This window comes from Rhinolophus hipposideros (assembly GCF_964194185.1).
Source record: "Rhinolophus hipposideros genome assembly, chromosome: 1".
Classification (NCBI taxonomy): Eukaryota; Metazoa; Chordata; class Mammalia; order Chiroptera; family Rhinolophidae; genus Rhinolophus; species Rhinolophus hipposideros.
In genome coordinates this window covers 65,360,023-65,386,315 of record NC_138047.1, presented here as the reverse complement: position 1 = coordinate 65,386,315, position 26,293 = coordinate 65,360,023, and the positions used below count along the sequence as shown (strand labels likewise).

At 40.8% G+C, this 26,293-nt stretch overlaps 2 protein-coding genes across 11 annotated transcripts in view; one reads left to right on the top strand and one right to left on the bottom strand.

Annotated features, from left to right (window-relative positions):
- FAM13A (family with sequence similarity 13 member A) overlaps positions 1–8,603 on the top strand; it is a 274,476-nt gene extending 265,873 nt beyond the window's left edge. For all 8 annotated transcript variants that reach the window (XM_081042945.1, XM_081042944.1, XM_081042943.1 and 5 more), the window contains 3 exons: positions 532–728; positions 1,347–1,448; positions 4,034–8,603. In XM_081042945.1, coding sequence (XP_080899071.1) covers positions 532–728; positions 1,347–1,448; positions 4,034–4,160 — 426 coding nt within the window. In that variant the 3' untranslated portion in view covers positions 4,161–8,603. The remainder of the gene's footprint in view (positions 1–531; positions 729–1,346; positions 1,449–4,033) is intronic.
- An 8,654-nt stretch (positions 8,604–17,257) lies between these two features.
- HERC3 (HECT and RLD domain containing E3 ubiquitin protein ligase 3) overlaps positions 17,258–26,293 on the bottom strand; it is a 98,310-nt gene continuing 89,274 nt past the window's right edge. For all 3 annotated transcript variants that reach the window (XM_081037944.1, XM_081037946.1, XM_081037945.1), the window contains 3 exons: positions 20,633–20,816; positions 20,305–20,407; positions 17,258–18,079 (listed from right to left, as the gene is read on the bottom strand). In XM_081037944.1, the coding sequence (XP_080894070.1) occupies positions 17,871–18,079; positions 20,305–20,407; positions 20,633–20,816 (496 nt within the window). In that variant the 3' untranslated portion in view covers positions 17,258–17,870. The remainder of the gene's footprint in view (positions 18,080–20,304; positions 20,408–20,632; positions 20,817–26,293) is intronic.

Sequence of the window (26,293 nt, the reverse complement as noted above, 5' to 3'; positions counted from 1 at the left end):
TCCCTAAGATTTTGTGTTTTATCCAAGCAACCATTAAGTATTTTACAATTTCAACTCTTAAATAGAAAGGGCTATATTGTTAAATTTCTGAGAATGCTTATAGCTTAATAAAAAATATTTTCTGAGGTATACAAGTAATGCAATCCTGAAAGCACTGATGACTGGTGGTGGATTTTCTTATGTTTTTTCACAGAGCGGGGAAATTTTAGATTCTTTTGCTTCATTTGATGAAGGGTATAAATTATGATGGTTGCTCCTCCCAATCCTCAGCCTTGACAAATGTTAATTGTGATGTCCACTAACTTTGTTGTATTTTTTTCCCTATTGAGTGACTGTGTTTAGTGTTTTGTGTTACTGTGTACGTACAGATGTTCAATAACATATTCATATTGTGCATATGTGTTGCTAAATGTCAGTATAGAAGAAACTATATGGTGTCTGGATAATTGAAAGATCATTAAATGATATTTGTGATGAAAGAGTGTCAGAAAAAGTAACCAGATTCTGGTTGGCGTTGTTTTGTATCTCCAGGAAGAAGAGGAGGGTTCAGAAGATGATAGCAACACAAAACCGGACTTCACAGTCTCTCTGAAAACTGATTTCAGTGCCCGTTGCTTTCTCGACCAATTTGAAGATGATGCTGATGGGTTTATTTCCCCAATGGATGATAAAATACCATCAAAATGCAGCCAGGACACTGGGCTTTCAAATCTCCATGCTGCTTCAATGTATGTTGTTTTGGTGTTGAAATGTTTGGGTGAAAATAACTTTCCTACATATTATTTTAGTCTTTGTACTTAAAGTGACTGACCAAACACAGACTTACCTGGAGTGCGTCTGTGCAGATAAAACAGTGATTTTTTTTTATCTTCTGGCTCAGTTTCTGTATGTGCTTCATCCCATGTTATTTGAGGGAGCATCTGAGATTTGCTTAAAAAATCAGAATGGCTCTATAAATCAGAATGGCTCTAAAAATGGCTCTAAAAATCAGAATGGCTGTATAAATGGCATCGTACGGTTCTGTACTCTGCAGCCCATCATTTAACACTGAGCAAAGATGTCATCTCTTTCTTTCAAAGCAAAATATGACAAAGCACCATGGAATTTCACAAACCCTAAAGATTCCTAAGTAGCAGGAGCCTTGTGGGAACCCCAAAAGCCATAGCTGTTGTCAGTATTTCGAGGAATAGAAAACATTTGTTCCTGCTGACCCTCAGCTCCCGCAACGGTTTTTGCATTTATATGTTTCCCACTTTGTCCACAAACCCTATCGAATTGCATGGTCATTACATTTATGACAATTCAGATTTCACTCAATTTTCTTGATATTTTTCTGCCCCTCTTAGACCAGAGCTCTTGGAACACCTTCAGGAAATGAGAGAAGAAAAGAAAAGGATTCGAAAGACACTTCGTGATTTTGAAGACAACTTTTTCAGACAAAATGGAAGGTAGTGCATGTGTTTTCCCTCCCTCGCCCCTTCTCCACACACATCCTCTTTCGTCTCTGTCAGGTCTGTGCGATGCCTCCCAGATGGGACCCACTGTTCAGCCTCCTTGCAACCTGCCCTTCAGGTTTGTTGTGCCCAGGGCCCCTTCGAGGCTGACTGTGAGATGGTGAGGTTTGTGTGGTCCTTCAGGAAGAAATGCTTCTTGGATAGTATCCAAGATTGATGTAGATTGAGCTAACATTTGTAAAACTCACCTGTCACATCAAATTCTAATCTAAAATGAGCAGCTTGGAAATAAGTCAGACAGAAAAAGCAGAGAACCATATGATTTCACTGATATGTGGTATATAAACCAAAAACAACAAAAGAACAAGACAAACAAATGAGAAACAAAAACTCATAGACACAGACAATAGTTTAGTGGTTACCAGAGGGTAAGGTGGTTGCGGGGTGGGAGATGAGGGTAAGGGGGATCAAATATATGGTGATGGAAGGAGAACTGACTGGGTGGTGAACACACAGTGGGATTTATAGATGATGTATTACAGAATTATACACCTGAAATCTATGTAATTTTGCTAACAAATGTCACCCCAAAAAATTGAATGAATGAATGAATGAATGAATGAATGAATGAATGAATGAATGAATGAAATAAAATGAGCAGCTTGAAGCTATGTTTCCAGTCGACAGCACCGGTTTGTTTTTGTTTTTTTGTCTTAAGAAACTAGAAAGAGAAATAAGGAAAGGACTCTAAATCTTGCTGGGTTTTAAGCACATTTTAAAAGCAAAGATTGTAGTTAAGTTTGAATTAAAAATATACAAGAAGCAGTAAATCCACCCGATTACTAGGGTACTTTCCACCAGTGAGTTTTAAGGTATAATGGAGTCCTTATGTAAGACTATCCTGAGGCTTAGTCTTCCTTGTTTGCAAGCAACTGCACACAGAATGTCTGGCTCAAGTCACAGCAAGAGGCAAGAATAGATTTGCATCTCTTACATTGGAGTTAAGTTTTATCATTTTAAATTGATTTTGTTTTAATCAAAATTATCTAAACAGTGTAAATATAGATTTTCTTTAAGTCCCCTTTCATACCTCTTGAAAGTATTGAGAAACAAAAGGACCATAAAAATTAACTGTGGTATTTAGAATGTGTTGTATTACAGTTTATTTCAATTATTGTATAACTTTAAGATCTCTGATTTGGCTCTGTCCTGTAATGACTTTCTCAATATTTATCAATTTTATACCTAAATATTTGCTTTTCTTTCTCCTTGTGTTCAGGATAATTATATATTTATGTATCTATATTTAGAAAATACAGATAAGCAGATAAAAGAAATAATATCCAAAATAATAATAACCAGAGATAAACCAGGATTAATGTTTGGATGTTTCATTCCAATCATCTTTCTAGGCATATTTTTGGTTTGTCTGTTTCTCTAATTAGTCATAGTGTGTACAGGTATCCTATGCATGAGGGACTATATATAATTATATAAGTTTCCCGAGGATTCAGAAAGTATAATTGATGGGAATGAATAAACATCGTACAGGTTTAGAACTCTGAGGGACTTCAGCTCTCATAAATTCTGGCTCCATCATTTCCTGTCTGACGAGAGTGAAGCCCCACAGAGGGCACAGCTGGGCCCCGACTCCCCTGCTCTGCTCCCTTCACTGCCTCATCTGAGAAGCCGTCTAGAATAGCTTCCTTGAACAAGGCAAGGCATGAATAAATAAGTTTATTTTTAGTGCACTGAACCAAATAAGTCCCATGCTATTGCCTTTTTCATGTTTGTCCTTTAATAAGAAGAAAAGGAAGCCTGGTGTTTGAATGTTTGACATGTGCATTTCAAAGTGAAATGAGAAGCAGGACTGTACCACCCAGTAGCTGACAGCAGTCACTTTGCAAAGAACCTCATTTCCCGTCCCTCTTTCAGCGTTTGTCAAATGGGGGTAATAGCACCACTTCATTGAGTTCTCCTGAGGATTGTATTGGATCGTGGAGACAGATCCCCTAGCACAGTGCTTGACCCATAATAAGCTCTCAATTCATACTTGTGCATATGAAAAGTGTGCATATAAAATTAGTAAACTGTAAAGACTTATTAGTATCATAGGAGTCAATTGCTATATTCCAAGGCTAATTTTGTAATAATTAGGAGTATAAACTATTTTTGAGAAACCTGTAAATTATGGTATACCAATTGCTAAGTAGAAATTTAATGGTCCGTTAGCTGAAATGTATAAAAGTGAGAAAGCATTCAGTATAAATAAAGGATTTCAATGTATGGAGACTCTTGATGTGAATTTATACGTAGCAGCAGCGAAAGGAACTTTCTACATTTCTTAATCCTTCATATCTTCAACAAGAAGATGTGAAAACTCAGACACATGGTGCCTTCTCGGGGAAGCTGCTTGTCTAAACCCAACTCCAGTCTTGATACCAAGAGATGTTTGGCAACACTGATTCTACAGACTGATAACCTGCGAAGTTTCCATGTTGATAATATACCTACTGAACGGTATCATGTAGGAGAGACAGCAAACGGTCCTCACCCCCCTTTCCCTTTGTTTCCATTAGAAATGTCCAGAAGGAAGACCGCACTCCTATGGCTGAAGAATACAATGAATATAAGCACATAAAGGCGAAACTAAGGCTCTTGGAGGTGCTCATCAGCAAGAGAGACACTGATTCCAAGTCCATGTAGGCGGCAGCCGCAGCCCGAGCCAAGGAGGCTGGCGACGCACCAGGAATTTGCCACCTGCCTCCCCTGGTACATAGCAGCTCTGCAGAAACTGGAAGGCAGCCTCGGGGCTGGACCTGCAAAGCATGTAGCCCTCTGCCTTCAGGCCATTGGGATCAGCTCTAGTTTCCATTGCCTGCCTTAGAAACCACCTAGCTGGACAAAGGCGACACGCCCTGACCTAGGAATTTTGTAAGGGAAAGTCAAGATTCCTGCGCACGCGTGCACAAACACGCACAGACACTGTAGTGGAAGCTTTACTAACACTAGCAGTGATAAGTCACTACATTGAGACACACTCATCCACAGAAAATATACACTGTTCTTCCCTGGATAACTGAGAAACAGGAGGCCATTCATTCTCTGTCCATAACTGTGATAAAAACCAGCTCAGTACTTCACTCTAGAGCAGACTGGCTGTGCCGGTCCTTGTTCTCTGTGGACCCAGTTACGTGGGAACGTGCATTGGAGCCCTATTTGCTGCCTTGGCCATTCCTGTGACCTTTCCACAGAGCTGCACCTTCCCCCACTCGTGTGAATTGTTTCCCTTTCAGCTCTCAGGTAGATGGAAGCTGCATCTGCCCTGAGTGGCAGTGTAAACGTCTATTTGACTGTGTGTTTATGTGTTTCTTCAACACTTCCTCAGCTGACAAAGAATTTTGAGCCCTATAGGACTGGATTACCTGCAAGGGACAGAGGGAATATAGCTGGAGCTATATTACTGCTGATGTTTAAATCAGGTAACAGGGTAAAGAGCCTGGAGAATTCTTTCCTGAACATTGACTGCATTTACCAGTCTCAGACATTAACATCAGACACGAAGCGAGACCAGCATGCTATGGCAGCCTGTTTGGGGCTCGGTTTCGTTTCGGCACAAGCCAAACATAAAGTATCTTGCTTAATTTTTAACTGAAGTATAGAGGATCATAAAAGAAAGAGAGAGAGAGAGCACTTGTGTTCTCAGCCACTTGAGTAGTTACCAGGGTTTAATGTTGTTTTTTTTTAAGTAAACCTGCACTAAAATCCCCTGAGGGGTACATGTGGCCCTTGGAGTTCATCCCAAGGCAGAATCTAAATCACATTATTTTCAAGATCATGTATAAAGGGGACAAATAATGGTGTGTGGCCAATTATGATTATAATTTTGTTTAAAGACAGTGTCACAAAGTTGTCTATATTAGACATTTTGGAGGGACCAGGAAATTTAAGGCACCAAACCATTCATCTCTTCAATATGCTGATGTCACTTGGTGATTTGTTATTACTTTATAACCCTCCGTGTGTGCACTGGGGAACGTGGGTTCTGGTTCTGCCTGTCCATCCTGGATCCACCTTTGTGCTTTGTGAGGTGGAGCAGGGACCGCACAGCAGCCACTGGGTGTCCGGAGGAGGCATTTCAGCAGCTCTGCCTTTGGAAGAGAATGTTGCAGGTTGAACAGGACAACAGGATGCCCTCCTCTATGTTTAGCCGTCTTAAAGAGTACCACTTTTTTGTTTTATTTTGCTTTTTTAAGAAGACAAAGAAAAGAAAGAGAACGTAAAACTCTACTGATCAGTTGTCCATTTCAAAAACATGGGCTTTTGAGAAACTGGTCAGATTGGATTTGTAGCAGCAATTTCCATTGCTGAAGTGAGACAGCATCTCTGTCAGCTGAAAATTGTTGAAGTCGGGAGTGGGTGAAAACGAACGCCTTGACGTCATTGGCTCTGAAAAATATCTGCGGAGAAGCATGAGCAGTATATTGGAGGCGCCCTACACACTGAAAGGCGGTACCTAATCCTCCAAATGTAAAAAATGGACACGAAAATATAGTTTGGTATTCTTTGTTCCACTGTTTACATTACAGATGGCTATAATTTCAAGGAGTTATATTATAAATGAAATGATGCACTTTAGGATGTTTTCTATTTTTGAAATCTGAACATGAATCATTCACATGACCAAAAATTGTATTTTTTAAAAGAAATACTTGTCTAGTCTGTCCTTTTCAGTAATTATTCTCTGAAATAAGCTATAATATAAATCAAATCATTACCAGTTACTTTTTAAAGCACATCTGTGTAAGACTATTGTTTTGAAAATACTAATATGCTACAGAATTTTAAAAAGAGAAAAAGCTATGTAAATGAGAAGCTACTAAATGTTTTGAAATCTGTTGTGTTGCGAAAGGTAAATTAAGTTAAAGATTTTTTTCAGGAATCCCCATTCAAATTTGTATGATTGAATAAAAGAAAATACCAAGTTATGGTAAAATAAATTGTGTATGGAATGTCATGTTTTCCTTTCTAATTTCTAATAATCTGTATACTTCGTAGACTGGCGTCCACAGTAAGGGGGAAATAGCCCTATTTACACTAGATTTTATCTGAAGACATGTTATATTAGTCACTAGGTTCTGACTCTGCCAGAAATGCTGTGGCGAATTTGTTTCCACAGCAACCATTTCTGCCGCCCAGGGTATCAAGACCCTAGAGGCAGTGTCTTAATTGGCTTCACACAGAATACTCTGGACTGGGTTTTTTTTCTTTGCTCTCTTGGGGAATGTGTGTGTGTTTATTAGCACGTGCCAACAAAATAAGTGTCAAGGGTTATTTAATAGCAATGATAAGTAAAGGTAAAGCATGAATAAACTTGATTGTATGGTTATAATAATTAGAGATAGGAGGCTTGTAATTTTCACAAGCATTGTGCTTTTATTGTGTTGAGTCTGGAGTAAACATGGAAATAGATGTTTATATTCAGTATGGTATCATTACTGGTTTCATGTTTGAACCATTTAGTTCAGATTTCACTTTTTAGTCATATATGTGCAACGTTTTGGTTTAGGGGCCTACTTAGAAGGTTTCACGACAGCCGAAGTTTGTCTTGTGCTATGAAAAGAAAGCCCACACAGTCTCCAGTGATCTCCAATTCAGGGAAAATTTCTGTGAAAGACCAAGTCAAATTAGATTTCTTCCATTGGGCTGCCAGTTTGAAGTCAGGATTATTATTGCCAAGGTCAGGGGTGACTCTATATGTGACATCAGTGTAATTTTTGCTGTGTCTCATTCTGATGCAATGCTTGTGTGCTGGCAGGGTGTGTCTGCTCACAGGTATGGCATTTCTAGCCCAGGACAAGAGCTGTGCTTGTCAGAAAGGTAGCGCTGAGATGTCCTTAGGCCAGCAATCTTGGAACATCTGAGTGCTGAGCATTTGTTAATGTGGTTGAGGTTGGAATTCATTATAAGCTGAATATTTTATCATCAGAATCAAGGGATGGCGGCCATAGTGCCAATTAAGTTGGTTCTTTCTGGGACTGCCTGGTTCTCAGTAGACAGAGTGGGGCCCAGTATCTAGAATGGATTGCAGATCTACAAGAAAAATCAAATTTTAAAGTTTGTTCATTAATTTTTTTTTAATGATTCTTAATCTGATAATGAAGGTGCCATTTTTCTTAAGGGTTACATCTTACTGCTTTTGATGGTATGTTAATAATTGAACACCATAAACTATTCACTGCTTTGTGAAAAGCTGGTTGTAGTCTAAATTCTGTTTTGCTTCCAAGAGTGGTTTTTTCCTGACACACTGATTCCTGGATTTTCTTTTTTCCCCTGTAGGTGGGAAGTAGTGGCTTCAATTCTTCCTCCATGTTCTTTTTCAGTATCCTCTTGGTTAAATCAGCAGAGAGGGACAAACTGAAGCAGGCAGTTTCCTCCGAAGCCCGTGTGTTTGGTAGAACCCAGAACATGCTTTCCTTTCCTTTTGTTCCCTTTCGTTTTTACCCCCTCTCACCCCCCAAAATACACTGAATATTTTGTCAAAAGATAGGCTAACGATATTTTCAAATTTTTATATATTCAAATTGTGCACACTGGCCCTTCTTCACAGGGTGGCCGACATGGCAAGCTCCAAACAAGAGTGAGCTACATGTCGGCCGCTGTTGTTTCAGCCACTGTCCCAAGTAGAGACTGTGCCCCTGTGGGCATCCGCGTTCTTCCACCACGACCCTTCATAATAGATGTATGTAGATAGGGTGAGATCGCTTACAGATTTACACAAATGTCTGTAAAGTGAACTCTGTACATCCACAACTTTATATTGCTGCGAAGCTGCAGCTATGTCTCTATAGAGAATCTCATTTTGCCTGTAATCCAGCCAATCACGGTCAAGTGTGTGGCTTGAGAAATCATTTCAGCAGATCGAATTCTCAGTCTGAAAGCATCTCTCCAGTCACGAAAATCTCCAAGAGTGGATACAATTTTAGTAAAGAAAATGGGCCCAGAACAATGTTTACATGACATGTAAGCAGAAAGTATTTGAAATTACAGTTGTCCTTTTTTAAAATGTAAGCTGAATGAAAAATGATATGTACATTTTTGTACATGATTGTATTTTGTATAAACTTAAATAAAATATTTTGAACTGTGAATATTCTGGAATTTTTGACAGCGTCAGGAACTTGTGACTGAACCACCTGTGAGGTCCAACCTTTCCCTTCAATAAGGAATCAAGGTGCTCCCTTGAGTTCCTCAGAAGCCTCACGAGGATTAAGTTTTTCTTGTTCTGTCTCCAGAGAGGGGATCGAAAGGTGAGGCAAACGAGGTACAAGCTAGGCATACCCATGGTCGGAGGTACTGTGTTTCCCCGAAAATAAGACCGGGTCTTCTATTAATTTTTGCTCCTTTAGGGCTTATTTTCACGGGATGTCTTATTTTTTCATGTACAACAATCTACATTTATTGAAATACAGTCATGTCATCTTCTGGAACGTCGTCATAACGTACTAAATGTGTCGGTCTGGCTAAGATCTTAACTGGGGCTTATTTTTGGGGTAGGTCTTATTTTGGGGGAAACACAGTAGGAAAATGGGCCTGTGCTCTCTGCTCAGCTGCCTTTAGAAGAATTCATGGAAGGGGCTAGAGGGGTGAAACAAAGGCAGTAAGCAAAATGAATGAGTGAATGAATGTGTAAGTACATTTCCACAGTCTGTTTTGCCATCACTGGTAAATGTATTAGCCACTTACTACTATGAAGCTAATAAGGCTACCAGAAAACCGTGACTCACAAGGAAAGGCCCATTTCAGTTGTGCGAAGCTAGCAGCTCACCCTTGCGGTCACCTGTCCGGCCAGGCGCTCCCTCACACAAGCCTTGAACAGCCTGCTGAGTCAGGCAGCAGTTGCTCTGTACAGCTGAGACACCTCCGTGCTGGTTAGGCCTGCAGGTGTTCTTTAAACTGCACGTGTTATATGTGCTCTTTGTGACGAACGTAAATGTTAAAAATATATTAGACCTGAAGTCAAAAAAATAATAATAATAAGGCTTGGAGTAAGGACCTTGTCCTAACTGACAGCAGGATTCCAGCGGAGAATCTGACTTCGGAGTACAGAGATGCAGCACTGCTAACGATGGTGCAATTTAAGGCCATTCTGCCAATAACTGAATAACTTAACTTTTGAAACACTGGATCCAAAGTAATAAAATTCAGGCAGAAGAGTCAGGCAGCATTTAATGACCCTCCGTTTTCGTAACACATTTGATGTTGCCCCTTTGAGGACCAGAAAGTGATGCTCTCCCAAGTACGTCAGGCTCTACAGCCTGTTACAAAGCCCAGGAGTCCTCCGAAGCCCCCACCTCCCCCAGCAAATGTTTTTGCTCTTACTCCTGTTGTAGTAGGTGGCACTGTGGACTTCCTGAATGGGAGTTGCAAAATGGGGACCTACTACGTCCAGTGGGGGCAGAGGTTGAGAGCAAGACACAGTCCCTTTTAATACTTTCAATGGCCTTATTATTACCTCGTCTAGAAAAGGATTCTGAATGTTGTAAGACAAAATATATCAGTTATCCCTAAGCTGGGTCAGCTTATCAAGGCTATATATACAGAATAGAATTTTATATTCAGTAAAAATCCAAAGTCAAAATTCCCAAATGCATTTTTAGAATCCTGGCTGACAGGCAGAGAGATGGGGTTTGGCAGGAACTGGGATTGTTGACAGCTTGGTTCTCACTTTTCCTTTCCAGCAACAAGGCTTGCACACCACAGGGTGGCTCCATGTTGTGTGGCATCTGCTGGGGAAATGCAGCCTCATGTGACACCCACCTTAACCGAGGCCCCACTCAGACCTCTTTGTCTCAGTTGGGCCTGTGTGTGTTATCAGTTATGTTACTGTCAGTTCTGAAACTCAGAATCTTTTCGATGTTTGAATTTTTCTCTTTGAATTTCTCAAAAGCAATTCATAGATGCTCTGAAATCCTTGTCATGCTACTCATTCCACAGATTTGTGTATTCTTTGGTAAGATATTTTAAGACATTGTGATTTTTTTACAACTTTTAAAGAACTTAGAATTACTGGACAAGATTAGACAAAGGGGAGTGAAGAATATTACTCTCCAGTAGCAGACAGCAGTGCTTCTTAAATATGCACGTGAATGGCTAAGGGGTCTTGTGCTGTAGTATCCCTAGGGGTTAGGGGGCTGACATTCTGCATTTCTGACAGGCTTCCAGGTGCTGCCATGCTGCTCGTCCAAGGACCTTCCTTCAAGTAGAGGGTGTGCAGACTGAATCCTGGGTATTTGTGAAAATGAGCAGCTCTAATCAATTCAAAACCCTAAATTAATAGAGACCAGCACATTTCACACCACCAATGGAGACTGAATGCTGCTCGATGCTTAAGGCCCAGATTGCAGACAGATGGCTTCTCTGTGATCTGGGTATATTACTTACCTTCCCTATGTCTCCGTTTCTTTATCTGAAAAATGGAAACAGTCATAGTACCTACCTTATGGGGTTATTATGGGAATTTACTTGGATGAACATAAAGTGAGTACACAATAAATAAATGATGGTGGTGGGTTATTACTATCGGCATTGAGACACAGATTCTTTCTATGCTGAAGTCCAACAAAATATTTGGAATGGCTACAAAAAAAAGGAATTGTATTTCCCCCACCATCACCCTCCAATACCTTGTTTGTATAAATCAGAACAGAACATGCTTCCAGCACTGAAAGAACAAATTAGTGCTAACAGGGTGAGCAAGATTTTGTGAGAACACTGACCCATTCTCCTGGAGGGGAAATAAAATTGTGGCTACTAACGTTCTCAAGTAAATTGCATCAAAACCTACGTGCAACTTTCTTATATCTACACTTGCTAAATTCCTTCGCTTGCAAAGCAGGGCAAATTCCTCTAAGTCAACTTCTACCCAAAATATTTTGGGAGGTCCAAATCTTAGACATGTAAACAATATTAACTATCTGAGCCGCCCCTGAGACCAACGTGGGAATGCCTGAACTGTGTGCAGTGAAGGAACAGAGTAACCTTTGAACTGATTTCTAGATCACTTGGTGTCCTGAAATTACTGTTTCAGGGTGTATTTTTAAACAACTAAAAACAAAGCTTACCCTAGGGAGGAGAGTTGCTTCAATTTTGGCAAGCTCCTAATTAGCATCCTAAATTTCTTTAAGCCTGTGGGCCAGGCTGAGTTTGGGAGAGTACCTGAGATTCTCCACTCCCTCCTCCCACAGGGCGCAAGCTGGCGGTGCCACTGCGTGGCACCAGGCCAGCAACAGGGCAAGCTTGGGATTCAATGATTTTCCAGTCTCATTGATTAAATAAGGCCCTGCCCCCCAGTACCTCAGAAATTCAGAAACTCTAGGTCTCCTCGCCAGACAATCTGCCAGTGACTTGAACTTGAGAGTCCTTGAAACTGCTACACAAACATCTGAGCCCCTGAGAATGCCCAGGCATAAAAGGTCAGGAGATCCGTTTTTAACAAGAAGCCTTTGGCAATGGCAAGCGGGTCCTGTGGGGCCACGAGCCAGTGCCCAGTTGGTACTCGCTGTTGACCTTTGCCCTCAAGAGGTCTGTCTGGTCACTTATGACACGGGAGAATGAAGGGTTATTTCCAAAGCTGCTCTTTGGCTTTCTTATTCTCTTAATCCTAAAAAACAAGGTGACAGTGACAGACTAATCTGGTTTAGTGTTTGTCTTCATCTGAGTTGTGTGTGTGTGTGTGTGTGTGTGTGTGTCTTCTTATTTACATTTCTCAGGAAGCTCAACACCAATAGGATCTGAATCAATAATTATCGTAGATTATATCCAACTCCCCTGGGATTAGGCACAGGAAAATCAGCTTTTACAAGATCTGAAGACCATGTGATTGTGCACTCAACCAAACATCCAGCCAGCCAATCTTGAAAGAAAAAAAAAAGTTGACATCTGAACTAATTTTCTCTGTGCTACCCATAACTCAGAAGTGCATACTATGTTTCCCCGAAAATAAGACCTAGCCAGACAATCAGTTCTACTGCGTCTTTTGGAGCAAAAATTAATGTAAGATCCGGTCTTATTTTAGTATAAAACCGGGTCTTATAAGACCCGGTCTTATATTAATGTTTGCTCCAAAAGACGCATTAGAGCTGATTGTCCGGCTAAGTCTTTTTTTTGGGGAAACACGGTATATAATTACCTTAACCAATGTGTTGTGTATTTTCATGTTACTAATTTGTGTCCTTTCAACTTAAAGAACTCTTTTCAGCATTTCTTGTAAGCCACATCTGGTGGTGATGAACTGTCTCAGCTTTTGTTAGGTAAAGTCTATGTCACCTTCATTTCTGAGGGACAACTTTGCTGGGTAAAGTATTCTTGATTGGAAGGTTTCTTTCTTTCAATACTTTGAATATATTACCCCATTCTTTCCTGGCCTGCAAGGTCTCTGCTGGGAAACATGCTGATAGCCTTATGAAGTTTCCCTTGCGTGAGATAATATTTTTTCCCTTTGCTGCTTTAAAATTCTCTGGGTTTGATTTTAGACAATTTTATGTTTTGGAGAAGATTGTTTTAGATTGATATTTTGGAGTGAACTATTATTTCCATAAACACGATGTCCAAATCTCTCTGAGGTTCTCAGCATAATTTTTTAAAAAGAAGTTTTCTACCGTCTTCTCCTGTGACTCCAATGATGTGTACACCATTTCTCTTAATGGTGTCTCATAAGTCCTGTAGGTGTTCTTCATTCCTTTTCGTTCTTTGTTCTTTTTAGTCCTCTGATTGGATAATTTCAATTGACCTATCTTTAAGCTCACTGATTCTTCTGCTTGTTCAAATCTGATGTTGGAGCTTTCTGTTCAATTTTCAGTCATTGTATTGTTCAGCTCCAAAATTTGTCTTTAAGTTTTACATTTCTTTGTTGTTGTCTCATTTTGTTCTTGTATTATTTACAGGTACCATTAAATTGTTTGTATTCTCTTGTAGTTCTCTGAGCATCTTTAGAACAATTATTTTGAATTCTTCATCAGGTAGGTCCTAAATCTCCATTTCTTTGGGGCCAGGTACTAAAAGTTTATTTTATTCCTTTGGCAGAGATATGTTTCCCTGATTCTTTATGATTCCTATACTCTTATGTAGGTGAATGTGCATTTGAAGGAATCACCTTTTCCAGACTTTATGAACTGACTTTGGTAAGTAAAGACTTTCAGCTGTGGGTGGGGGCACATTACAACATGTTGTGACCGTGAATCTAGTGGTGAAAGGTGCCAAGTGCGGGGACAAGTGGTAGAATCTAGTGTGTGAGGGGGATGCTGTCTCTTTGGCGCAGCTTGCTGGGGTCCACAACATCAACTATTTGGTCCTTGATGAGCACTATGGGAGTTCGTAGAGGCTGGAATGGTTGTTGGGGTCCACAGCAGCACCTCCAGATCCAACAGCTAGGGACTGGGACAGGTAGCGGTGGTGCCCAGAACCAGTGGTGTGCACACTCTCAGCTGTAGGGGCCAGTTACAGGTGCCGTCCTAGTGGTAGGTGTCAGTTGCAGACACATATGTACTGGTGGGCGCCAGGGTCGGCAGCAGAGGCAAGGGCTAACTGTGGGCACCCTGGCAACTGTGGAGGGCTCTTGCTGTCAGTGTGTGCTCTACCGTGGCTGCTGGGTGTGGGCATAGGCACATGGCAGTGGAGGCTGGTATCAGGGATCCGCCAGGGTGTGTGCAGGTACACAGAAGGAAGGACTAGCTGCAGGTAAGCAAAGGGACACAGGCCAATGACAGAAGACAGGACCTGATCTGGGCCCACAAGCAGCTGCGGGGTCCTGGCTGTTGACATTGTCTGCTGTGACTAGTCTCCCCCTGGGTGTGTGCACAGCAGTGAAAGCCTATGATAGGTGTCAAGCTGGGAGTGTGCAAGTGCACAACTGAGGGGCTAGCCCCAAGTGCCCACACGGTGCTGGGGGGCAGCCGTGGGAGTCTAGGCTGGTATCTCAGCTGGCACCTTGCACTCGCACCGTCAAGAGGCCCGGGCTGGCTGCTGGTGCAGTTCCTGGGATCTAGCAGGAAACATCGGGGTTGGGGGCTAAGAAAAGAGCAAGCATGGAGTCAGGTAGTTAATGTCAGCAAACACAAGTACTCGTGTGGTGAAATCTGCAGGGAGTCCACGACAGCTGTGTTGTCTATTGTTTTTTCAGTGGTGAAAGCTGCTGGATTTGTCTGCAGAGCAGGTAGGTCATGGGAACTATGGTCGCTCCTGCTATGCGCCTGCTTCTGGTAGCCCCCGATTTTCTTCCTTGTTCCTAGCCACGTATGTCTCAGCTTTGCAGGGTCTGCACTGGCAAACACTGCGGTGACACTTCAGTGGGACCTATGTAGGATGTCCCAAAAGGCTTGGGAAGCTGGTGGCTCACCCCATTTCTCCTTTCTCAGTGAGGGGACCTCACTCTAGTGGGAGTTTTCTCTTGGTGCTCAACAATGTTGTCTTGGGGTATTGGAAGCAGACAGAATGAATGAAGCTATCTTCATTCCCTGTTTTGAACGGTTTTTCTTGTGTTGCTGAAATTTCCTAAGTGGACTCCAGAGCTCTCATAGAGCTGTTTTTTCATGGATAGCTAATTGTGTGTGGGGTGAGGGGCGGGGAATGGAGGCTGTGCTCTCCTACACTGCAATGTCTTTGCAGATGTGTGGTCAAGGAAGTTACCTGCCACATCATGATGTCCCTTTTTATCTGGCCACTAAGCGGCCTCATCTCTAGCAGCTGGGCATAACACAGGTTAATGGTCAAGTCCAGGTCTCACCACCCTGGGACAGTGAGCAAGTTACTTTCTGTAAACATTCATTTCTTCATGTGAAAAACTGAATTGTGGTAATTATAGTTCCTGAGAGCTTGTTATGTGCCAGGCACTGTTCTATGTGCTTTCCGTGAATTAATTCATTCTCATAACAAATGCATGAGGTAAGCACTATTTCTATCCCCATTTTAAACAGGAAGAAAACAAAGTACAGAGAGGTTAAGAAACCTGCCCAAGGCTACACAGCTAGTAAGTAACATGCTATTACATGTTTGTTGAATGAAACTTATTAATGGGAAGCTACTGTTCTCTTCACCACCTTTAAACATCTATTAAATCTGATCATACATTATAATTGCTTTTAAAGTCTATTAAAAATCCTTCTATGTTTTGCTGCATTTCACACACTTTTAGTGTGTGTAACTGGGCTAATAAGCATTAATCAGTGATTAACATATCTCTGATTCACTTAATTTCTCCTTTCCTTTAAGGCTCCCATCACCTCCACTTCCTATTCATGCACCCACTTCCATTTCTGCTGCTGCCACCCTCTCCGCTCTCAGTAGCCGTCTTTCTACTCTGCCCTTCATACTCCTCTTCCTCCAAATGAACCTCCACCCACTTCTTTCTTCTTAAAACTAAACTCAAGTCAGATCTCTGCCTCCAACCCCCCACCCCAAGGTTCTGAACACCTTTATAAATCCTACTTGGCTATAACTAAAGTTCCAAGGCTTATTAGCCCAGTTCCTCAGCCCCAAACCTACCTTCTTTCTCCCCAGTCTTATTTACCATTCTCCAATTTCCTCTAATGTTCCCTTCGAATCTGCCCTTGCCCTTCCCTAGATATGTCCCCATGTTCAAACCTTAGCTCGGTCTTCCCCTCCATGGGAAATGCCTCTTTATCCATCACAACCCTCTGCTCCCCTGACCCTGGCCCCTGCCCCTGCTTTCCTCTCTCTTGCCCCAGCACTTGGTTCTACTTTCTCATGGTTAGAACCAAATTTGACCTTCTATTAGATCACTTGGGTAGACGACTTAATTCTTCTACAAAAAACAAGTTACCCATTCTACAATAATAGTTTTAAGTTAAAACACCAAATTTATTGCATAATATTGAACTATATGCACACACATAGAAAATAAACATTTCATATAACTGTATATCTTTTTTTTAACTTTGTATTATAAAGACTGAAAAACTACCAATTTAGCAAATGGAATAAGTTTTAAAAACAAAAAGAAAAAGCAAAAATCTACAATCCTTCATTGAGATTTGATGCTATATCACGGTTCATAAATATTTCATTTTATATAAATAAGTCTTTTCTCCAGTTACTAGGAATTTAAAATTAGGTTGATATGGATTCTTTGATCATGTAGAATTTTCTTGTCCATGATGAAGAAAGTTGAGCATGTCCTTATTTTTGAGATATATATATATATATATATATATATATATATATATATATATATATATATTGCTTTAAACACAATCCCCCCTGAAATTCCATTGTAAACAAACATTTCAAATGCAATAAACAAAAATTCCTTATTAAAGAATGTCCTTAAGTCTTAGCGATTAGGGAAGAGGGAAAAAAAAGTCTGAGTAGAAATAAATAAAATAAAATAGACTGCATGCATCCACTAGAAGGAGGGGAAGGGAGCACTAAGTCAGGAAGCCAAGACTGGGATGGGGACAAAGAGAGAAAAGTAAAGTAAGGGAGGGAGAAGGGTAGGAAAAGGAGAAAAGAAAGGGAGGGAGGACAGAGAAAGTGGTAGAGGACAGGACAAGAAATTTATTATTTCTACTTTTCTTGGAGAAGATTCTCTTAAAAAAATTGATGCAACTTACTCCAAATGCGAGATAAGGGAAGGGGTTAGGGCTTATCGCCTTACCTATTGTCAAAGGGCCTTGGCTGAGCAACAGGACAAAATTAGGCTCAGCTGCCTGCACGTCTTTAGGGAAGTCCAGGAACAGGCAGGGCCATAGGGAGACTGCTAATCCCTCAAGAACTTTTTTTTTTTTAAAGCATGATGTGTTCATAAAGGCTCCTATAAATTCTCAAGAGTTCAGCCAAAGTAATGGACCCAGATTCAACTTGCTGGACTTAGGAATTTCTGCCGTAGTCCTTAGTCCTTAGAGTAGAGCTGCAACAAGCCAGGGGCATTTCCAGGGCTGCAGAGAGAGAGGAGATGTTCTGCATGTGCAGGTAAGAAAGCACAGACAGGTCAGTCAAAAATCATTCTTGCAGAGGAATGAGAAGTTAAGAGAAGGACAAGGAAGCATTGTGAGGAAAGATGAGGGCTGAGAGAGACAGTTGAGAAATGAGAGTTTAAAAATCCACTGCCATTTTATCCAGCAGAGGGCAATATGTTCACAAGTGCAAGGAACACTCGGTAATTTGGTTAAAAAACAAAAACACCTCCCATACAAGAGCCAACCCCATCCCCAACCCCTGCTTTTTCAAGAAGATTACTTCCTGCTCACAACCCCGGAAACACATCAACCAGGTTCAGGATTCAAAAGTCCCAACCCACTTATACAATAAAAAAATAGAACTCACTCCCCATGATTTTCTGTATAGGCCTCAATGTGGACATTGAGGAAGGAGGGGAAACGTGGGGCAAGCTGGGAAGCCTCAGGCCAAACTAAAGCCCTCATAGTTGTCAAGGGCCTGGGTCAGCCGCGCACTCAGGATCTCCTTGCTGCTGTACTTGGGGAGATCGAGGAGGTTGTAGCAAGTGTGGGCCACAGGCAAGTACTCCTCCCCGCTGGCTGTGGACTGGATGACAATCTGCAGGCTCGCCATGCCATAGATGGGAATCCGGTCGCTGCCTGTCAGAAACACTGGGAGAAGAGGAATCGGTGTTAGCTGTGCTGACGGAGCTGCTCTCGGTCCTCCCAGGAAAAGAGAAGTAGGCAGGACACCCTGTGGCTCGTGTAAGAAGTACACTCACTCTTATTTGCCAGTATGGATAGCATTAATATTAATACATGCTCATTCTTACACAGTTCAAGAGACTGTCTTTCTATTTTGTATGAGTAAGAATTCTCTTTTTTTAATTTTGAATAAGAATAAATAGGAATACTCTTTTAATTTTGTATGAATAAGAATTCTATACTATTCGCTGGCTAAGATTAGACGCTGATTAGACACTGACACAAATCATCAATCCATTGCTCAAAATGCCCTCAAATGGATGCCCTCGTAAATGTTCCTCTTCACACAATCAGAGGAAAGGAATTACTGACATAGGAAAAGAGGAGCTGACCTCAGCAGGAAACCAGGAAGATGAGCTGATCTCCAGAGCTCGTCGTATTTATGAGTCCAGTGCTTGTACCACCCTGGCTAGCAAATTTCCATTTCAGAGCTGTTTGCTTTCCTTTCCTTGTCTCTCCATGTTTCTTAAACCAGAAAAGCTGACACTGACATTATATATTTCACTCTTGTTACATAAACTGTGATTGGCAAAAAAGAGAGATGGACCCAGCTATGTTTCCCTGTTTTCTAACGCTAGCCTTCTCGTGGTTGAATTGCTGGAAATCACCACATGAAATCATTAGTCAAGAAGCACTTTAACCTGCCATTATCTGAGGCTGTAATATATAAACATTCTTGCCAAAATCTGTAGAGTTAATCAAAATTTCTATTAATCTAATGGTGTCTGAACAGAAAAATGTCTTCTTTTAAGGAAATCCCCAGGACCAAGAGCAGGCACCTCCTGACTGTTACAGCTCTACAAGCTGCCGTGGCAAACCTTAACCTGTCATTTGACTCTCATGCCATTGCTTCTCAAGGGCCAATGTAACTGGGCAGAGGAGAAGCGGGGCTTTTTTTAAACCTTGTGGAAAATCTCTACTTCCTCTAGGTGAGTAGAATCTAAGGGTAAATCTTGCATTAATATTAATAGAAGCTAATTCTTATAACGCAAAATAGATTACCTTTCAATTCCCATTTTTAAGTTTTATATGGATAAAAATTTTATACTATTTACTGGCTAATTTCTGTCCCTAATTATACGCTGACACAAAAATTTCAACTATTTTTAAAAGACTGAATTTCTTCATGTAAATTAGACTTCTTCTCCTTTCCAAATACATTACTCTTCACAAATGTAATCAAGCTAGTCACAAAGGGCCATATATTGTATGATTCCATTTACAGTGGTACCTCGGTTTTCTCACGTAATCCGTTCCGGAAGACTGCTCAAGTTCTGAAATGTTCGAAAACCGAGGCACGGTTTCCCCATAGAAAGTAATGCAAAATGGATCAATCCATTCCAGAACTTTAAAATCAACCCCTAACACTGCAAATTTAGCATGAATTTTACTATCTAATGATACCATAGGTCCATAAAATTTACGGCGTTCATAAACTGAAATGTTCTTCAATGGAGACATTCAAAAAACGAGGTACCACTGTGTATGAAAATGTCCAGAATAGGCAAATCGATAGAGACAGAAAACAGATTGATAAGGGAGTGGGTAGGAGGAAATGAGAAATGACTGTTCATGGGTCTGGGGCTTCTCCTGGAGGTGATGAATATGTTCCAAAGTTCACTGATGGTTGCACAACCCTGTGAATACACTAAAACCCACAGAATTGTACACTTGAATTGTACAATTAAATTGGTGAATTGTATGCTATGCAAATTACATCCCAAAAAAGCTATAATAAATCACTTCTTCCAAGTTATATCGGCAGTAGACACTTTGTAATATTTTCAAATAACTAGAGAGATAAGGGAGGTTAATCCAAACAATTAGATTTCATCAACATAATACTTAAAGGATTCACTTACATATAAAATAACTAGCACTTTTAGAGCAGTTGAGAATCAGTGAAATGATGCTTTTCTTCCTTTCATGAATCCATCCAGTTAGGCAACAACTATGAATTAACAACCTACGTTGTGCCTGACATACCATTACAATAAAAGGTATAATTATATTTACTTGTTTACTGTTTGCCATTTAAAAGAGTTAGAACTTCACCTGTAGAGTATATCATCCTACACCACATCCAAAAGTAAAATGTACACAAATACCATACTGAGAGTGTTCATACTTACAGAGAAACTTCTTCTTCTTTTCTAATGGGAACTCATGAAATGTTTCCCAAAATAGTTTCACAGTGGGATGTGTGGCTGAGTAATCCCCTTTGTAGATGGCAGTCTGCCCCAAAAAACAAAAAGGAAAAAAATGTATCTTACAGAAAGAGATTTTAGTGGACAAGTGTAAACCACTTACATTTGAGAGTAAGAAGTAACCAGTGAGCTTCATGAGGCCTCCAAATCCTACCCAACCACAGAACGCTAGCAGGAGACCAGGCGCAGGCACACCTCCCAGGCCACTGCTGCTTCCTCGGAGGAAAAAGAAAGCACCACCTTCCATGCTCACCTCTTCTAGTTCCTCCCAGTTGTAGTTGCTGATCCCCACCATCATGGCCCTCAGTTCTGATGGCTGGAAGAGCTCAAGCACTTTGCCGCCACACACCTTGAGGAAGCCGCTGGAGAAAGCTGTGTACCACTCGTGAACTGAGATTTGGAAGACATAATTCACATAAGCATCCACAAATTCCTGCCTGCCAGGGAACCAAAGAAACAGAATGTGATTAGCCCAAAGTCTTGTAGAGTTTATACAGTGAACTCAATTTCTACACTGAAGTTGAGAGTGATAAAGATGGAATTTCAGGGCCGGCCCAATGGCTCAGGCAGTTAGAGCTCCATGCTCCTAACTCCGAAGGCTGCCAGTTCGATTCCCACATGGGCCAGTGGGCTCTCAACCACAAGGTTACCCATTCAACTCCTCGAGTCCCGCAAGGGATGGTGGGCGCCTGCAACTAAGATTGAACACGGCACCTTGAGCTGAGCTGCCTCCCGGATGGCTCAGTTGGTTGGATCGCGTCCTCTCAACCACAAGGTTGCCAGATCGACTCCCGCAAGGGATGGTGGGCTGTGCCCCCTGCAACTAGCAACAGCAACTGGACCTGGAGCTGAGCTGCACCCTCCACAACTAAGATTGAAAGGACAACAACTTGACTTGGGAAAAAAGTCCTGGAAGTACACACTATTCCCCAATAAAGTCCTGTTCCCCTCCTCTGCCAAAAAAAAAAAAAAGGAATTTCATCAAATTCTCACACCAGCAGACATTCTGGGGCATTGTGTAGGTGACAGCCCACCCCTAGCACAAGGAATCTCAGGTAATCTGGGGGCAGGAAAGGCAGGTAGGAAGGGGAGGAGGCCAGGTGGGTAGCACCATACTCCTGACTTTATTGTATTTGAGGCACTTCAGCTTTTATCTTGTTTATGGTCCTGCTTAAAATTTAGTTAAAAAATAAATAAATAAGACTTTTACTGCTCAAAAAAAAAATGTCTACAATAATTACTCTAGGTTACTTCCCCTCTCTTCAGAAACGAATAAAGCTAAACCATCTGATATTTGTATCCTCACATATTTTAAAAAGTAATGCCATCCCTCCTTTCTATAAATCTCTTACCCATCTCTGGAAAGAACTGTCTTATACAATGGGTCCATCTCATTAATAATCAGTCAAATGCAAATTAAGACAACAGTGAACTCCTATTTCACCCACTGGACTGGCTTAAGTTTAAAAGTCAGAGAACACTGATGATGTGGAGAAATGGGAACCTCGTCGTACACAGCTAGTGAGAAGATAAAGTATGAAGTGATGACAGGACCCACATGTAGCTACTGTGGAGACTAAAGACCAACCAAATGAGAAGAGCGAACGCCATTGATTCAAAGCAAAGGAGCCGGCCACTGTCGTGTATGTCCTAGCAGGGACTCAAAAACAGGCAGACGAGTGGAAAACCTTTACAGTGGAGAAAGGAGAAGGCTCCCAGTGTGCCTTGATTGGAGGCTGCTGGCGTGGGGAAGCTGTCGGCAGGCTGAGGAAGCAAGCAAGCATCCTATGTGATTGGTTAAAGCGTATTTTGCTTTCGCTGACTGATCCCAAGTTGGAAGAAGCTGGCCACTTGGAGCTGATTGTTACAGAAGTTGCTGAGAGAGACAGCAAGCTGGCTTCCTAGGCTGCTTATTGTAGATAAGGAGTTGGCTTCCTGGACAGGTTTGTCCAAGCACCATCAACATGATTTTTTATTATAGACTGCAATGGTTAATTTTGTGTCAACTTAGCTAGGCTATGGTACCCTGTTGTTCACTCAAACATACGTCTTGATGTTGCCGTAAGGTGTTCTTTGGATGTAATTAACATTCAGATCAGTAGACTTTGAGTAAAACAGATTAGTCTTCATAATGTGGATACGCCTCATCAGTGAGCTGATGGCCTTAAAAGACTGAGGTCCTCCCAAGAGGAAGGAATTTAGCCTCCAGATTGCCTTCTGATTCAGGACTGCAACATCAACTAGTGCCAGAACTACCGACCTGCCCTGCAGATTTCTGACTTGCCAGCCCCACAATCACATGAGCAGATTCCTTAAAATATCTGTAGATAGATAGATAGAAAGCTATAGATAGATAAATGATAGGTAGGTAGGTAGGTAGGTAGGTAGATAAACAGATAGACAGACAGACAGAGAGACAGACAGACAGACAGAAGTCAGTCAAGATATCCTATTGGTTCTGTTTCTCTAGAAAGCCTGACTAATGCAGATTTTGGTACCAGGAAGTGGGGTACTACAAAACCAAATGCGTGAAAATGCAGAAGTGAGTTTGGACTCGTTTGAATTGCCTGGGAGGCCAATGAGCTTTTTGAGAATTTTATACCAGCAGAAACTCTTCTAGCTTGCACTGACGGGGCAGAGATGGGACGAAATGAAGGTTGGCGGGCTTACAGAATTCCATAGGTATGAAATGAGCCAGTAAAGATAACTGGCTGCAAACAGGTGTTATCTTTCACGAAAAGGGAAGGATAACCCCAAAGGCAGGTCTGAGTCCAGCAGGGCTAACACTGCCACCATGGGCACAGATTGAGGAACAGGGCCATCACTCAGTGGCCCAGAGGACAGAGCATGGAGCCAAAGAGGATTATTCTCCAAGCCTTACAATCTAATGAAGCTGATCGTGCTAATGTTTTAGACTTGCTTGGGATCCATAACCCCATTCCCCATTGTGATTTCTCCCTATGAGAAGGGGAATATCTATCCTGTGCCTGGGCCACCATTGTTTCTGGAAGCAGATAACTTGTGTGTTCACAGGTTCACAACTATAGACTTTTGCCTCAGGATGAATCAAACCCTTAGTCTCATCATACCTGATTTAAATGATATTTACACGATATATTAGGGTTCTCCAGAGACACAGAACTAATAGGGTACACACACACACACACACACACACGCACACACACACTGGGGGTGCCAAAGAAATGTGTACACGTGACTTGTATTCATCTTTTGTTATCAGTATATATTGAATATTACAATTTTAATAGTTTTTTCCTTTCTTCAAATGTGTATACATTTTTTTGGCACCGTGTGTGTGTGTGATTATAAGCAATTAGCTCATGAGCTTATGAAGGCTGATAAGTCCCAAGATCCACAGTCAGCAAGCTGGAGACCCAGGAGGGCCGATGGTGTAGTTCTAGTCCAAAGGCAGGCAGGCTCTAGACAGAGGAAGGGCTGATGTTTCTGTGAGAGTCCAAAGGCAAGAAGGCAGGCAGGAGGAGTACCTTTCACTCAGCCTTTTTGCTCTATTCAGGCCTTGCAGCTGTTTGGATGAGACCCAGACATATCAGGAAGGGCAATCTGCTTTACTCAGTTTCCTGATTCAAATGTGAATCTCATCCAGAGAGACCCTCACAGACATACCCAGAGTAATGTTTGACCAAATATCTTGGCACCTAACGGTCCGTCAAGCTGATACATAAAATTAAAAATCGCAGATGAGATTTTGGACTTAAAGTTAATGCTGGAATGGGTTAAGACTTTAGGGGATATTGGAATGGAATGAATGTACTTTAGGTAAGAAGGACATGAATTTTGGGGGGGCTGGCGGATGGAGTATTAAGGGTTGGACTTATCCCCCTAAAATTCATATATTGAAGTCCTGACCCCCAATAACTCAGAAGGTGACCTTATTTGGAGATTGGGTCTTACAGAAGTAATCAAGTTAAAATGAGGTTATTAGTGCGGGCCCTAATCTAATAAGACTGGTGTCCTTAGAAAAGGGGAAATTTGGACAGAGACATACATAGAGGAAACACAATGGGAAGAGATATATAGAGAAGACGGATCTCTACGAGCCAATGAGAGAGCCTGGATCACAGAGTCTGTGGTACAAGGCTGTGGTATAAGGCAGCCCTATAAACTAATACACAGACTCTAATCTCTACATGTCAATTACTATTGCTCTCAACACATTGTTTTCTTTAATAATGATCATTAGCAGTTATGGAGTGTTTACTAAGTGCTGTTCATCGCAATAAGTTCTTGGATGTACACTGTCTCCGTGAACATTCAAAACTACCCTCTGAGTAAATTTTATGGTACGAGAATTATGTTCCAATAAAAATAAATACATGAAAAGAACAACTTTTTGAGGTTGTTATGATCATTATTTCAATTTCAGTTCTGAATCTAAGACAAACAACTAGTATATGGACAGAGGCAGAAACTGAAGCCAGATATCTGAGTATAGAGCTGTGCTCCCAACCACCTAACCAAAGTGCCCGCCCTCCCCCCACCCCTTGCTTCTTTCCATTTCCACAAGATATTACAATATGCTGACAGACCTGATAGCATGATAGCTCATTACACTTTTCACAACTATGTGTTACTGCAGCCTAATTATACATAGAGTCCATAAAACACAAAATGAGATAACTCTTAACAAACTGACATAATTTTTAAACACATAAATTTAAAAGATTAGGTACTATCTGCATTGCCAATGGTTTTAGAAGTCTGAATCCAAAGTACAGTAAAAGTCTTTTAAAAAGCTTGTCGAACTGATTCAGAAATTTATATAGAAAGCCAAAGGAACTAGAAGAGCCAAAATAATTTTAAAAAAAGAACAATCTCAAGGACTCACATTATTTTTTCATGACTTTTTTCATGACTTTAAATTACTATAAAGCTATAGTTACCAAGTGTGGTACTGGTGAAAGGACACATGGACAGACACATAAATCAATGCAAAAGAGCAGAGTCCAGAAATAGACCCACATATACATGGGCAATTAATTTTTGACAAATTTGCAAAAGCAATTCAGTGGAGAAAGGATAGATGTTTTCAATAAATGGTACTGGACCAACAGGTTATCCATATATAAAAGGTATATATCATATATCTCACACCTATATAAATATTAATATGGATCCTAGTATAAATGTGAAATTGAAAATTATAAAGTTTGAGAAGAAAATGGGAACAAATCTTTATGGCCTTGGATTTGGCAAACATTTCTTAAATATGACACCAAAAGTATAATCTATAACAGAAAAAATCAACAAAACAGATTCATCAAAAGTTTAAATTTCTGCTTTATGAAGACACTGTTACAAAAATAAAAAAACAAGCCACAGACTGGAAGAAAATATTTACAAAACACCTCACAAAGGACTTGTACCCAAAATATGTAAAAACATTTAAAAGTTAGTAAGAAATCAAAAACCTCAATTTAGAAAAAAAAGAAAACATCTAAGGAAGATGTATGAATGGCACATAAGCACACTGGAAGATACTCGTTATCATTAATCATTAACAATACTATATACAAATACAAGATTAGGGGAAATACCAAATGCTGGTGAAGATGTGGAGCAACTGCAACTCTCATACATTGCTGGTGTGGAAGAAAAATGTTCCGGGCACTTTGCAAATCAGCATGGAAGTTTCTTAAAAAGTTTAACCTACATTTACCACTTCTAAGTATCTACCCAAGAAAAATAAAAACTTACATTCACATAGAAACTTGTGATAAACCCTCAGCATTATTCATAATCACGAAAAACTGGAAAGAACTCGAATAGGAATATTATTCCTTTTAAAAAAGGAACAAACTGCTAATGCACACAACCCTACAGATGAATCTCAAATGCATTATGCTGAGAGAAAAAGGCCATCCTCAAAAAGCTA